This window comes from Lytechinus variegatus, chromosome 1 (assembly GCF_018143015.1).
Source record: "Lytechinus variegatus isolate NC3 chromosome 1, Lvar_3.0, whole genome shotgun sequence".
In the NCBI taxonomy this organism is placed as follows: domain Eukaryota; kingdom Metazoa; phylum Echinodermata; class Echinoidea; order Temnopleuroida; family Toxopneustidae; genus Lytechinus; species Lytechinus variegatus.
In genome coordinates, this window is record NC_054740.1 from 38,356,658 (window position 1) to 38,370,596 (window position 13,939).

General features: G+C 34.4%; 1 protein-coding gene across 1 annotated transcript in view; it reads right to left on the reverse strand.

Annotated features, from left to right (window-relative positions):
• Positions 1 to 13,939, reverse strand: part of LOC121413472 (probable dolichyl pyrophosphate Glc1Man9GlcNAc2 alpha-1,3-glucosyltransferase) — a 75,251-nt gene that overhangs the window by 29,696 nt on the left and 31,616 nt on the right. Inside the window, exons 4-5 of the mRNA XM_041606298.1 lie at positions 5,621 to 5,745; positions 2,739 to 2,806 (exon numbers count right to left, since the gene is read on the reverse strand). Coding sequence (XP_041462232.1) covers positions 2,739 to 2,806; positions 5,621 to 5,745 — 193 coding nt within the window. The remainder of the gene's footprint in view (positions 1 to 2,738; positions 2,807 to 5,620; positions 5,746 to 13,939) is intronic.

Below are 13,939 nucleotides of genomic sequence, written 5' to 3' on the forward strand. Positions count from 1 at the left end.
TTTTTTTTTTGGGGGGGGGTTAAGTTCCTAGTCGTTATAATTTCATTTTAATCTTTATGTGGCAATTTTCTAAAGCCCCCCCCCAATAAAAACTGTAAGGGGTGTTTTTTAAGAGTGTTTAAGTTCCTCATGGTCATGGCCTTTAACCCTCTATATTTTTATGTTGTCAGTTTTTAAGGACCTTCTCCGCCCCCCCAAAAAAAAAAGCCTATAAATATTATTGACAATGATTAATACCCTGCGCTATTATATGACGTTATAAAGGGGAATCAAACCCAAATAAACACTTGTTTTTAGAGGAAAATGAAAAATCAGACAAGTTTATAGGTCAAAGTTTGAACAATATCGGGCAAACCATAACAAAGTTGTGAACATATTAAAGTTATAAATATTGGTAATCACTATACCCATGAAGACTTCAAATTGACCGCATATGTGATGTCACAGTGATTTAAGAAGGCAAGGACCACTCTTCCATGTACTGGAATAATTAATAAGCTAAAATTTCTTTTTTCAAAAGTTTTACTTCAAATTATATCTTTCTTTCATGAGGACATAAAACATACTACCGGGTTTATATTATGGCCCCAATGGAATAGGGATTTAGGAGAAAACCAAAAATCTTATGGGAAAGTTGTCCTTGCGGCCCGACCCCTTGTCATAATTTACTTACCCAGTTGCCAATTTGAATTCTACATACTAGTAGGGATCTTAATTTTAAAGCAGCCATAACTATATTTTGCTTGTCCGATTTCTTTAAACCTTTCACCATTCTTATTTTTCTCCTTTTCCATGCACACAACATGATGACGAAGGCTTGATTCCCTTTTAATACTGAATATGAATCTTTACCCAAAATGAATATTTGTGTCAACTTTTATGAGCACAGGCTGAAAACTGAGAAGTAGACTGATCCACAATGAGTTTTCCCCATATTTCTGGCTAAATGTGGTTACCAAGGCAATGCACTCTCTGACAAAAGGTTCTTGCACATCTTTACCTCAAGGCCAATGTGTGAGCCATAATTATTTCATGAGAATTGGTTCAAAACAACAACAACAACAAAACTGATGAAGTAGTTCAAATTGCAAGGTTATTACCTAAATTTTGCCATATAATATGTTGTTCCCATGGCAACACAATTTTGGAAACACACACATAAAGTGCCTTGTACATCTTTACTTCAATACCAATGTGTGTGCCAAATTTCTTGAAAATTGATTGAAAACTGATGAAACAGTTTGAATTGTAAGGTTTTTTCCCCAATTTTCACCATATAATATGTTGTTACCATGGCAACAAGATTTCTGAAAGACACACAAAAGTGTGTCTTAGACATCTTCACCTCAAGACCAATGTGTGTGCCAAATTTCATGAGAATCGGTTAAAAACAGAGGAAGTGGTTCTAACTGCAAGATTTTTACCTTATTTTTGCAATAATACACTGTTACCATGGCAACACAATTTCCAACACATGCAAAAAATGTGTCTTGCACACCTTTACCCCAAGACCAAAATATGTACACACACACCAACATTCAACCCCCTCCACAGTCACCCTTCGGCTTGGTTAGCATCTTCATTTAGATATTTGGTGCATTGAGATGCGAGGACAAACAGAAGATCTGTTCAAAAAGGGTCTGAATTCAAGAACTAATCCAATGCAAAATAATGCACTGCTATTGAGTTTTGCACTAGCGCTAGTCTATATACCTGACAAATCTGAACTCATAAATTCTGACATTTTCACCCATTTTTTCACTGTTCCTGCAGCCAGATTTTTTGGAGCATACCCCATTCTTAATTCTTATACATAAACAAAGGTCTGGAGAAAAAATCACGCTTTTGTCCACCGTGTCCACAAGTAGGGCATTTTTGACGCTAACAGACCAGACTATATGTCTTAGCAGTGAGGATATATGAGTGCAAGATGGAGAAAGAGCACAAGAAAGACTACATGTAGCTTTCAGGTGGTTCAAGGACAATCGTATCGTCACTTGATCAGAGCCGTCACGGTGCTGAAAATATTTAGGTTAATGCAATTGTATGAAAGAGGTGAAGTATAAACCTACAAGATAAAGAGCAAAATATTTGCTCTAATGACAAATTGTACTCAAAATCTGCACATCAAGCCAACGCCAAACCTAACCACTCACTCCGGACTTACCCTCATCCTTTCATGATCTGAAACCCAGATCTGCCCTGATCATTAGATTAGATCATTGGTGAGCGCGAAATTTAGAGCAGCTTTACAGCAACTTTGTGAGGATGGGTAGAGGACACTTTTTTATTCACATTGCCATGATATGTTCAACCTGTTCAAAAGCTTTTTTATAGCAACCTTTTCATTGGGGGGGGGGGGTAGCAAAAAGAGCGTATACGACAAGGCACACAGTCGTGGGAAGAGTGAGGAAAGGTCTTTTCAGCAGGGCTCCATTGCATATTAAATTTACTATTATGGTAACTTGGCCATCCAATGGTAACTACCATGGTAATGCTGATCAACAGCCAATCAAAATCAAGGATTCCCGAACAATTGCTTTATTTCCTATGCATAACCCTTTGCTTGCGCTTAAACCCTTTTCTTGCCTTCAGAATTGCAATTGCTAGCAGTTTGAACAATAGCAACGTCACAGTGGTGTGAACACGTCACAGTGGTGTGAACATGACTCGCAAAACAAATGCAAGAGCAAAAGGTTTGCTTTATGCATACTCTTGAAGTTGAAGAAAGGACTAACCTGGCATATTCTTGTGATAGATAAAAGCATTAACCCAAAAAGGAAACCATTGTACTGAAAATGAATATCTGAGACATGAATGACAGGTCAAGGTCATTAAAACAATACTCATAATTACATACTGGTAGTGCAAAAATATGAATATATTTTCTGTACTGTATTAAAGGGCTCCAAAATGCTTAGAAAATAAAGATAAAAAGAAAGTATAAAAGTTAAGAAAGAGTTCTTTAATCTAATTTTGAAAGTTTCTACTGATTGATACTAAAGTTCTAATTTCAAAGAGCAAAGTATTCTAAAATTTTGAGGCTGAACCGACAAATGCTCAATCTCCTAGATTAATCTTTGTTTTATAGAACTCGGGATTGAACAAGCAAGTGAATAGAACTGTGCAGGCTGTGGGTGTGTCTGTGGACTTTGCTTTGCAAACTAAAAGCTCAAAAATATTACCAGGGGCTTGGCCAATCAATACCAATCATCAAACAATCATCATCCTGTATAACTCTGTCTCAACAAGGTGGGAGAGATCAAACATTTTGATCTATATGATAATCGTGACTTGGCTTTCACCAAAATCTGTTGGATTGAGCACACATGACGTGAATAATAAAAAAAATTTGGGATGTGTCTGTTATAAAATCGGTAAGAACAGATTCTGAAGACAAATTGATTCCACTTTTAGCAATACCTTTTTAATTTCTTTTGAATCTAGCTGGCCATTTAACCCTGGTTAGCAAAATTTTTCGGACAAGCAATTTGATTATTTGTAATGCATAATTACAGATATGGATTCTAGCAAAAGCAAAGCAAGTCATTGCAATAATTCGGCTGAACACGATAAAATTGAGCAGTGCAACAAATTAACATTCACTGACCTGGATATCTAAACTCTCATCTATATTTCATCCAATTAATTTGAATTACTGACAAGACTGACATTATCTTCATCCAAAAAATCATCAATATCGGACTGCTTTGACAGCTTAATCTAAACACGTACAATTGCCTATAACAAGTAACTTATATCATGACTAAATAAAAAAAATAATAATATGTCAACACTGGTATTACTCTCATGCCTTCGAGTGTTGGCCTTGCTATTCCAATTCCCTGTTGTGAGGCCATGTGATGTAATGTACAATAAGAACATATAAAACCTCAATAACAAAATTATTATGATTGATAATACATTTGAAGGGGTGTTTCAAATTAAAACAAAAAACTGGTTAAAGTGGAAGTTCACCCCGAAGAAAACTTTGTTGTAAAAATAGCAGAAAAAATAGAACAAAATATTGGTGAAGGTTTGAGGAAAATCCGTTAAAGAGTAAGAAAGTTATTAGAGTTCAAACTTTTGGATTTGTGACGTCATAAACGAGCAGCTGCCCCATGTGTTATGTAATATAAAATGCATGAATTTCAAATTTTGAATGGTTCCTGATGACTTAATTTTGTTTTCTATTCATGATCGGGTGTGAAATGATTTGTCTATTGATATACAAAAGGTACAGTGAAAACCATTTTCAATTTTCTGAGAAAATGACATTTCATTGATTTTTTGCCATTCGCTATGTAGGAATGCTGCTCGCATATGACGTCACAAATCAAAGAATTGAAATTCTAATAACTTTTTAATTACTTGATGAATTTTTCTCAAACCTTGGGCAATATTTTTTATTATTTTTTCTGCTATTTTTACAATAAACTTTTTGTCAGGGTGAACTTCCCCTTTAAGAGACTATTTTCTCTTTAATACATTTCTAGATATTTCTCTTTTTGAGAGAATATAATTTATAGTTATTTTGAGCTATATTTTTCCTATTTATGTACATGTAGATCATTCCAAATTACATATTCATCGAGCTCAAGGGCAAATGTTAGGGGCTATTTCATTCGATTTGGGGGCTCATTGTATTTTATTCACTATCAAGAAGTCTTTAGACACAAACAGCAGTCAAAGGTCAATTTAAAGGACAAGTCCACCCCAACAAAAAGTTTATCTGAATAAAAAGAGAAAAATTCAACAAGCATAACACTGAAAGTTTCATCAAAATCGGATGTAAAATAAGAAAGTTATGACATTTTAAAGTTGTGCTTAATTTCACAAATCAGTTATATGCACATTCTTTTGGGTATGCAAATGAGGGGACTGATGACATAATCCACTCACTATTTCTTTCGTATTTTATTAATATATAAAATAGGGAATACTCTATTTTTCTCATCATTGTCAAGTGAAACAACAATTAATTCCTCCCTTAACATGTGGAATGAGTATAATACTATATGATTCAGTCAAGATGGTCCTTATTGTCGAATCTATAAAAAAATAAAATACTGTATAATTCAAACAATAAAAAACAAAAGAAATAGTGAGTGAGGGACATCATAGACTGTCTCATTTAAGTTGTGCATATCACTGTTTTGTAAAAAATAAGCAAAACTTTGAAATGTCATAACTTTCTTAGTTTACATCCGATTTTGATGAAATCCTCAGCATTTTGCTCATTTGATTTTTCTCTATTTATTCAAATCAACATTTTCTGGCGTGGACTTGACCTTAATTAAGGCTACTCAAGGGAAAACAGAAATAGTGGCCACTTGAGAAAGGTGGCCTTAAACTCTTATTCTTTATTCCCTTTTTTTTCTTATTTTTAGGCCTAAAAATTTTTTTTTTTGTAATTCTGAAAACAAAAATTCACTACAAGTTTAAAAAATCCTATTTCTAGGGGAAAGTCCTATTTAGTGTCATTTTAATACCCTGTAGAATCCCATGCCGTCTTAATTTCAATTGCAAGACTATATTAGTGACCACTAAAGACAGGTTTTCAAAAAAGACAAGTGGATCCTGACACAGGTTTGAGTGTATGTTATTTTGGAAAGGATACGATCGACGATGAGGAGCCCAAAGTTTGCGATGAGAAGGATGGAGAGGATGAAGCCAGGTTGTGACCACCCTCGCATGCCTTCCTCCCGACGGTAGATGGATGGCTTGGGTAGAGTTAGGCAAAATCTGAAAGGAAATTGGAGGAGAGTGATAGAGTTAGGCAGATTTACATGTACATTTAATAAAAGGTGGTTTGGACAAGGAGTGAAGCTTTGTTCATAGAGTTAGAATAATAGTGGATTCTGAGGAAAAACGATGTAATGTTGAAACATGTAATACCATATGCATATCATATGTATACTCTCTAATTGACTTTTTTTTTGCATTTTAAAGCCACATTTGTTTTCAGTACTACACTTTTTTGTGTGTTTTTTGTGTTTTCTCCAGGCAACTAGTTTTTAAGGTCAAGTCCACCCCAGAAAAAATGTTGATTTGAATAATAGAGAAAAATCAAACTAGCATAACACTAAAAATCTCATCAAAATCGGATCTAAAATGAGAGTGTTATGACATTTTAAAGTTTTGCTTACTTTTCACAAAAAACAGTGATATGTACAACTCAAATGAGGCAGTCGATGGTGTCCCTCGCTCACTATTTCTTTTGCTTTTTATTGTTTGAATTATACATTTCATTTTTTATATATCTGACATTCAATATATAAGGACCAACTTGACTGAATCATATAGTATTAATCAATGCCTTACCTAATGATTCACATTATGAATAAACAAGTGCCTACACATGCAGGAAGATGAATACATAGATGAATAGATGGAGATACAGATAGAAAAAAAGGAAAGGAAGAAAGAAATGAAGCAATATGATTCGCATTATGAATAAACAAGTGCCTACACATGCATGAAGATGAATAAATAGATGGGGAGACAGAAATAAATAAATAAATAAAGAAAGAAAAAAAGAAAGAAAGAAAGAAGAAAGAAAGAGAAAAAGAAGAGGGTTTGCTGTGACAACACCATACATTTGTTCATAATAAACAAGGTTTCATTCAATTTCAAAATAAATGAATTGTTTCTATTAAAAAAGAACAAAGCAGGAAAAAAAAACCTTGTCAGTCCTTCCCTTGGCAGCACTAATGTTGAAGATGTCTGGCTGAGATGAAATTTCAGACTCGTCTGAATTCTTAAATGCAAGCAATTGAATGTATATTATCAACTCTTGGGTTCGACTGCAGTGAACATTCAATTGAGGACTTACTTTTTCAGGAATTTACAATTTGCATATCAAAATATCCAGACGGGAATTAACAAGTGGGATGGTCATAGAGATCTATGAGAAAATTATGAATGCCTCTTTTCGAAGTCTTGTTTGAAGGGGGTATTCCAGGCTGAAAATTATATGATTTGAACAGACAGAATAAATCAGACAACAAAACACTGAAAATTTCATCAAAGTCAGACAACGAATAGCAAAGCTCTGACATTTTAAGACTTGGCATTACTTTGAGGAAACAGTTCTATGCATGTCTTCAAAACTATGTACATGTAATGATCAAGCTGATTATGTCAGGTCCTCACTTTATCCTTTTGTAATCTATTATATAAAATTATATTCATTCAAATATTGTCCACCAAGAATGAAAAAGAAAACTGATTTAAATGCATTACTGCAACACATTGTTTAAGGAGACATAATCATACACACATAACATGAGAACTAGGAAAGTGGGAACATGACCTCATCGGCCCTCGTAATGAATATTCATAATGGCCTAATATGTACTGTTTTCACAAAATATTGCTTAATTCAAACTAATACTTTATCGCTTCTTCTAACTTTGTTTGGCAAGGATGCATGGATAATAAAACCATCGGATCAATATCTTATTGAATCAGGCGAGTTCATAAACCCTCACCAACAAAAGAAAAACATCAAGAAAGTAATATAATTTGCAGAAAATATTCTAACACAGATGTACAGAGTAGCTTGTAAACAACCATACGGATTTGAATGAAGTTGGCTTTATATTTCCGCTGGGAACAATGGAGGGCCCTCGTTGAATACTTGGCTTGCATATCACAGTGTTGTTTTTCACGCAAATATTGAATTTTATATCCATAATCTTGCGGTAGCTTCCTCCTCGAGCCCCATCGTGTTTTGCAACGCCGTTTTTGGTAACGTCTCATTCTTGGCAAAAAATCAATTTGTACGAATCACATGACAGGATCGGTGACACTGACTTGTCCTTCGCACAAGGTGGCTGATACTTTTTATACAATTTTCAATCTCTTATTAAAATGAAAGAGAAATTAGTTGCAGCAAACAATTCTTTCATGACAAAGTCTTTTAAATCAAGGTTAATGGTCACATCATCATTGACCTACATCTGGTACATTAAATGTAATCTAGCTCAAAAACTATCATTCTGATGATTACTCACACAGAAAAGCATATGTGGGACAGTGTATTAATATTGCCTTGCAAAATGCTTGACATTTTATGAAAAGCCGTGTTTATTTTGGTAATTTCTCAGCAATTACGCATTTTCTTCAGGAGCCATTTGGAGCATATTATGTATTTGTATACAAATACTTGTGTGGTAATTTTGTTCGAACTCATTTTGAGATCGTTACCACAACTGGTATTTATCTTTATAAAAAGGAGAGCAAAATTTTTGGATCAATTCAGCTCATATGAAAACATGAAATCTAGGAAAAGATCAATAAAAATTCAAGAACAAGTGGACAAACAATAAGAAAGTTATTGACATTTGAATGTCAAATCACTAATGCTATCATGATTCTCAATTTGGCAATGCGACCAAAAATTGTGAGATCACAGAAATACAACTCTTCCCTTTGTAGAATGAAAATAGACACAAAAAGTTCAAAACATATGGGTCAATCCACGTCAAATCAACCAATTTTCAGACAATTTGTCACCCGACCCTCTTTGATTTTCTTTAAACTCGCACCAAATGTTGCCCCAAATGTCTGACGGAAAAATCTGAAATATTTTGCCCCGAGGTCAAATGGTTGCTAAGATACGGCCTCCCATAGTAACCAATGCGCACACAACAAAATTATTTTAAATAAAATTGGCTATGTTTGATTGACTACTGAAGCAAAGTTTGATTGATTACAGTCTTCATTCTAAGTAAATTGGAAGAACTTTTTGGTCTAAACATGCAGAGTATACTGTAGCGCGGACCTGTCAACCGGATTTCGCACACGAGGTCACCGAAAATGGCGTTAAGCATCCGTGTCAATGATTTCAGAAGCATGTTTGGAGGCTCATAAATCCAAAACTAAATTAGCTTAGAACCAAATATTATGCACATTTATGGACTTCCAGATGCTCAACAGAATTACAAAAAATTGACCCAAGAGTATGTGTCGTTTTCCTGTAGGGCGCCCTCAAAGTTGGATTTTTTTCAAAAGATGCCAAGTTCAAGGTCACGGATCACCTCCCGTCCCATCGAGGACGGGGACCAATTTCTGTGTTTTGATAGACATTTACCAATATTTTCAAGTGTTACTTGAGAAATTTTGCTACCGGAATGTTAAGGGGCTGATTTGCGCATTCCAAAATGGTCGTAAACACCCTAAAATTGATGCTAATGACACATACATGCTTTTTAACACTTTTCAAATTGTGATAACTCAAAGATGAAGAGCCCAAAGACATTGATCTCTTCTGTGATGATAGTCTGTAATTAGTATTAAAAGGATATATCTTCAAAAATGGTTTGTATTGTTGGTAATGACCTTGAAAACACACCTAAAATTCAATAAAAACAGTAAATTGGCTAATTTTCCAGAATCAAATGGCATTCAAATGGTGTTTACATTGACTTTCAAATGAGTGTCATTTCAATACAAAGGGTGAGCTTAAGCCAAAACTTGGAGGACATGTTCAACTTTTGGTCTACTTTAAGCAACATATAATATTTGAACTCAAAACCATATCATTTGACCTTGAAATTATTCCAAATATAGCTATTTGTTGCTTCATAAGTAGCATATTCATATCGCGCGTGTACATTGTACATGTACTTTGCAACACATTTCAAAATGGATTTTCTTATAGAGAGAATACTAGTACCTGATCAGGCTGATATTTGCAGTATAAGTAGTCTGTAATGGGTTCTTGGAGGATCTACAGATTAAGTACCTATTCTCTCATGACAATGACCTTGAAAATACAGCTGAAAATCATGAAAATCAATAAATCATACAATTTTCATTAATAATTAAGTGTTTTTATCCACTTTTAATTTAATATGTGTTATTCCATTTTAGATTGTGAGTCCATGCTGATAATTGCAAATCATGTTCCACTTTTGGTCTACTTTAAGCTAAATGAAATATTTGAACTCAAAACCATATCATTTGACCTTGAAATTATTCCAAATATAGCTATTTGTTGCTTCATAAGTAGCATATTCAAATCGCGCGTGTACATTGTACTTTGCAACACATTTCAAAATGGATTTTCTCATAGAGAGAATACCTGATCAGGCTGATATTTGCAGTATAAGTAGTCTGTAATGGGTTCTTGGAGGATCTACAGATTAAGTACCTATTCTCTCATGACAATGACCTTGAAAATACAGCTGAAAATCATGAAAATCAATATATCATACAATTTTCATTAGTAATCAAGTGTTTTTAACCCACTCATGTCTTGATAGAATAGTTACCTAAACTGTAGATTTTCCAAGTACTCATTACAGACTACTAATACTGCATATATCAGCCTGATCATGTATTCTCTCTATGAGAAAATCCATTTTGAAATGTGTTGCAAAGTACAATGTACACGTGCGATTTGAATATGCTACTTATAAAGCAACAAATAGCTATATTTGGAATAATTTCAAGGTCAAATGATATGGTTTTGATCTCAAATATTTCATGTAGCTTAAAGTAGACCAAAAGTGGAACATGATTTGCAATTATCAGCATGAACTCACAATCTAAGATGGAATAACACACAATTAAAAGTGGATAAAAACACTTGATTATTAATGAGAATTGTATGATATATTGATTTTTATGATTTTCAGCTGTATTTTCAAGGTCATTGTCATGAGAGAATAGGTACTTAATCTGTAGATCCTCCAAGAACCCATTACAGACTACTTATACTGCAAATATCAGCCTGATCAGGGATTCTCTCTATGAGAAAATCCATTTTGAAATGTGTTGCAAAGTACAATGTACACGCGTGATTTGAATATGCTACTTATGAAGCAACAAATAGCTATATTTGGAATAATTTCAAGGTCAAATGATATGGTTTTGAGTTCAAATATTTTATGTTGCTCAAAGTAGACCAAAAGTTGAACATGTCTTTCAAGTTTTAGCTTAAGCTCACCCTTTGTCTTGAAATGACACCCATTTGAAAGTCAATGTAAACACCATTTGAATGCCTTTTGATTCTGGAAAATTAGCCAATTTACTGTTTTTATTGAATTTTAGGTGTGTTTTCAAGGTCATTACCAACAATACAAACTATTTTTGAAGATATATCCTTTTAATACTAATTACAGACTATCATCACAGAAGAGATCAATGTCTTTGGGCTCTTCATCTTTGAATTATCACAATTTGAAAAGTGTTGAAAAGCATGTATGTGTCATTAACATCAATTTTAGGGTGTTTACGACCATTTTGGAATGCGCAAATCAGCCCCTTAAGTAACACTTGAAAATATGGGTAAATGTCTATCAAAACACAGAAATTGGTCCCCGTCCTCGATGGGACGGGAGGTGATCCGTGACCTTAAACTTGGCATCTTTTGAAAAAAATCCAACTTTGAGGGCGCCCTACAGGAAAACGACACATACTCTTGGGTCAATTTTTTGTAATTCTGTTGAGTATCTGAAAGTCCATAAGTGTGCATAATATTTGGTTCTAAGCTAATTTAGTTTTGGATTTATGAGCCTCCAAACATGCTTCTGAAATCATTGACACGGATGCTTAACGCCATTTTCGGTGACCTCGTGTGCGAAATCTGGTTGACAGGACCGCGCTACAGTATACTCTGCATGTTTAGACCAAAAAGTTCTTCCAATTTACTTAAAATGAAGACTGTAATCAATCAAACTTTGCTGCAGTAGTCAATCAAAAATAGGCAATTTTATTTAAAATAATTTTGTTGTGTGCGCATTGGTTGCTATGGGAGGCCGTATCTTAGCAACCATTTGACCTTGGGGCAAAATATTTCAGATTTTTCCGTCAGACACTTGGGGCAACATTTGGTGCGAGTTTAAAGAAAATCGAAGAGGGTCGGGTGACAAGCATTGGTTGATTTGACATGGATTGACCCATATGTATTTTGCTCATTCTTATGATAGCAATATTTTTGTTCATTATGAATTTTATGAGTTTCCTTGTATGAAAAAGAAATAAGTTTCAGTTTAGAGGCCTGGGAAGGGTCAATGCAATTGCCTATTTTAGTCAAATTTAACAAAAATTCTAAAAAAAAGTCTAATTTGCACTATGATTATAATAAAAAAATATTGATTTCATGCCAAATTTGTCAATTTGATATGTGTTTTTAAAAGTAGAGTTGATTCAATTTGTGTCCCAACAGAGACACAGCATATATTTTCAAAATTCCTTATAAATTATTTTCCAACACATTTACAATTAAAGCATGTCTTTCACAGAAAGCCATGCTTCTTACTACATTCTAAATTTCAAGCATTTGACATAAATCCACATCGACTGTGAATAGCGACCAGCCAAAAATTGAATTTACTTTCCGATCTTAAAGATTAACTTTTAAATCTCAAATCTTTTTAAAAGGGTTTAAATCTAAATGTAATATGTGACTGGTCAATATTCACAGCTGATGTGAAATGATTTTAATTCCTTGGAACTAATACCCCTTTCATAAATCCAATTATGCGGCTAATAGCAGCATAATTTGGTCGTAAAATTGGAGGAGGACAAGAGTAATCCGCATTTTTTTTATGCTGCTATTATCCGCATAATAGCAGCATCGGGACAAGATTTTGAGTTTATGAACGCATTTCCAAATAATGCGGATAATTGCCATGGTGCGGTCACAAGGTCACCCTTTCCCAACACAACCGCATCCGAGGGGGTGTCCAGTTATCATGACGATTATCTGCCATTTTCAGGACGAGTGCTCGTAAAAATAATGCGGCTTATTTTCGGAGTTTGTGAACACAATTTTTATTGAATTATCCGCATTACTCTTAGGCGGATAATTGGAGGATAGGTTTATGAAAAGGGTATTAGAGTGTAGAGTACTGCGGACTCTCTGTTCAGAAGCACTGCTCCAAAACTTTCAGCCATCCAGAATTCTTCCCACGCCCTTCTAAATCATTGAGTCCTATTTTTCACAGGAATCCGAGGATGTTTATTGCAATGCACGTGTACATTCATCAATAAAACATTTACATGGATGTATTTCAGGCAAATTACACTCTCTAAAGTGGACCACTCTCATATTGCAAACTTCAAATTCCTTATCAATTATTTTCAAACATATTTACAAGTAAAGCCTTTAGGTGTCTTTCACAGAAAGCCATGCTTCTTTAATACTACATTCTAAATTTCAAGGATTTGACATAAATCCAGATCGACTGTGAATAGTGACCACTGACCAGCCGAAAATTGGATTTATTTTCAATCTTAAAGATTAACTTTTAAATCTCAAATCTTTTAAAAAGGGTTTAAATCTAAATGTAATATGTGACTGGTCAATATTCACAGCTGATCTGAAATGATTTTAATTCCTTGGAACTTATACCCTTTTTACACACGCTAAAAATTCCTTAACCCCATTCTATAGGTGGGAATAAACAGCATTTTTGCAAAGGTGGCTAACCCAACCTTTAGTACAGGATTATTTGGCCCTGCAAAAAAGCAGCATTTGCAGTGCTACGAGCGCTAGTACGGGGTTAAGATCGCTAGTGTAAAACAAAATTGGGCTAACCTAAACCCTGTACTATGCCATTTAGCCCCACCTATAGTACGGGGTTAAGGAAATTTTAGCGTGTGTAAAAAGTGTACGAGTGAAGTACTTGTACTACGAATGATCGACAAAATGTATTTAAAGCATGAGCTACCAGTATTCCAGGGTTAGCGAGTTTCGGGTGTGAAAAGCAAGCATTCCTTATCCGGGTTAGCAATAACAATTTGGCATGTGTGAAAAGGAAAAAAAAATAGTACGGGGTTAAGGATAGTACAGAGTTAGCGATAGTCCGGGGCTAAGAATATTGTGTGTAAAAAGGGTATTAGAGTGTAGAGTACTGCGGGCTATTCTCCTCAAGCCCTTCTAAATCATTGAGTCCTATTTTTCACAGGAATCCGAGGATGTTTA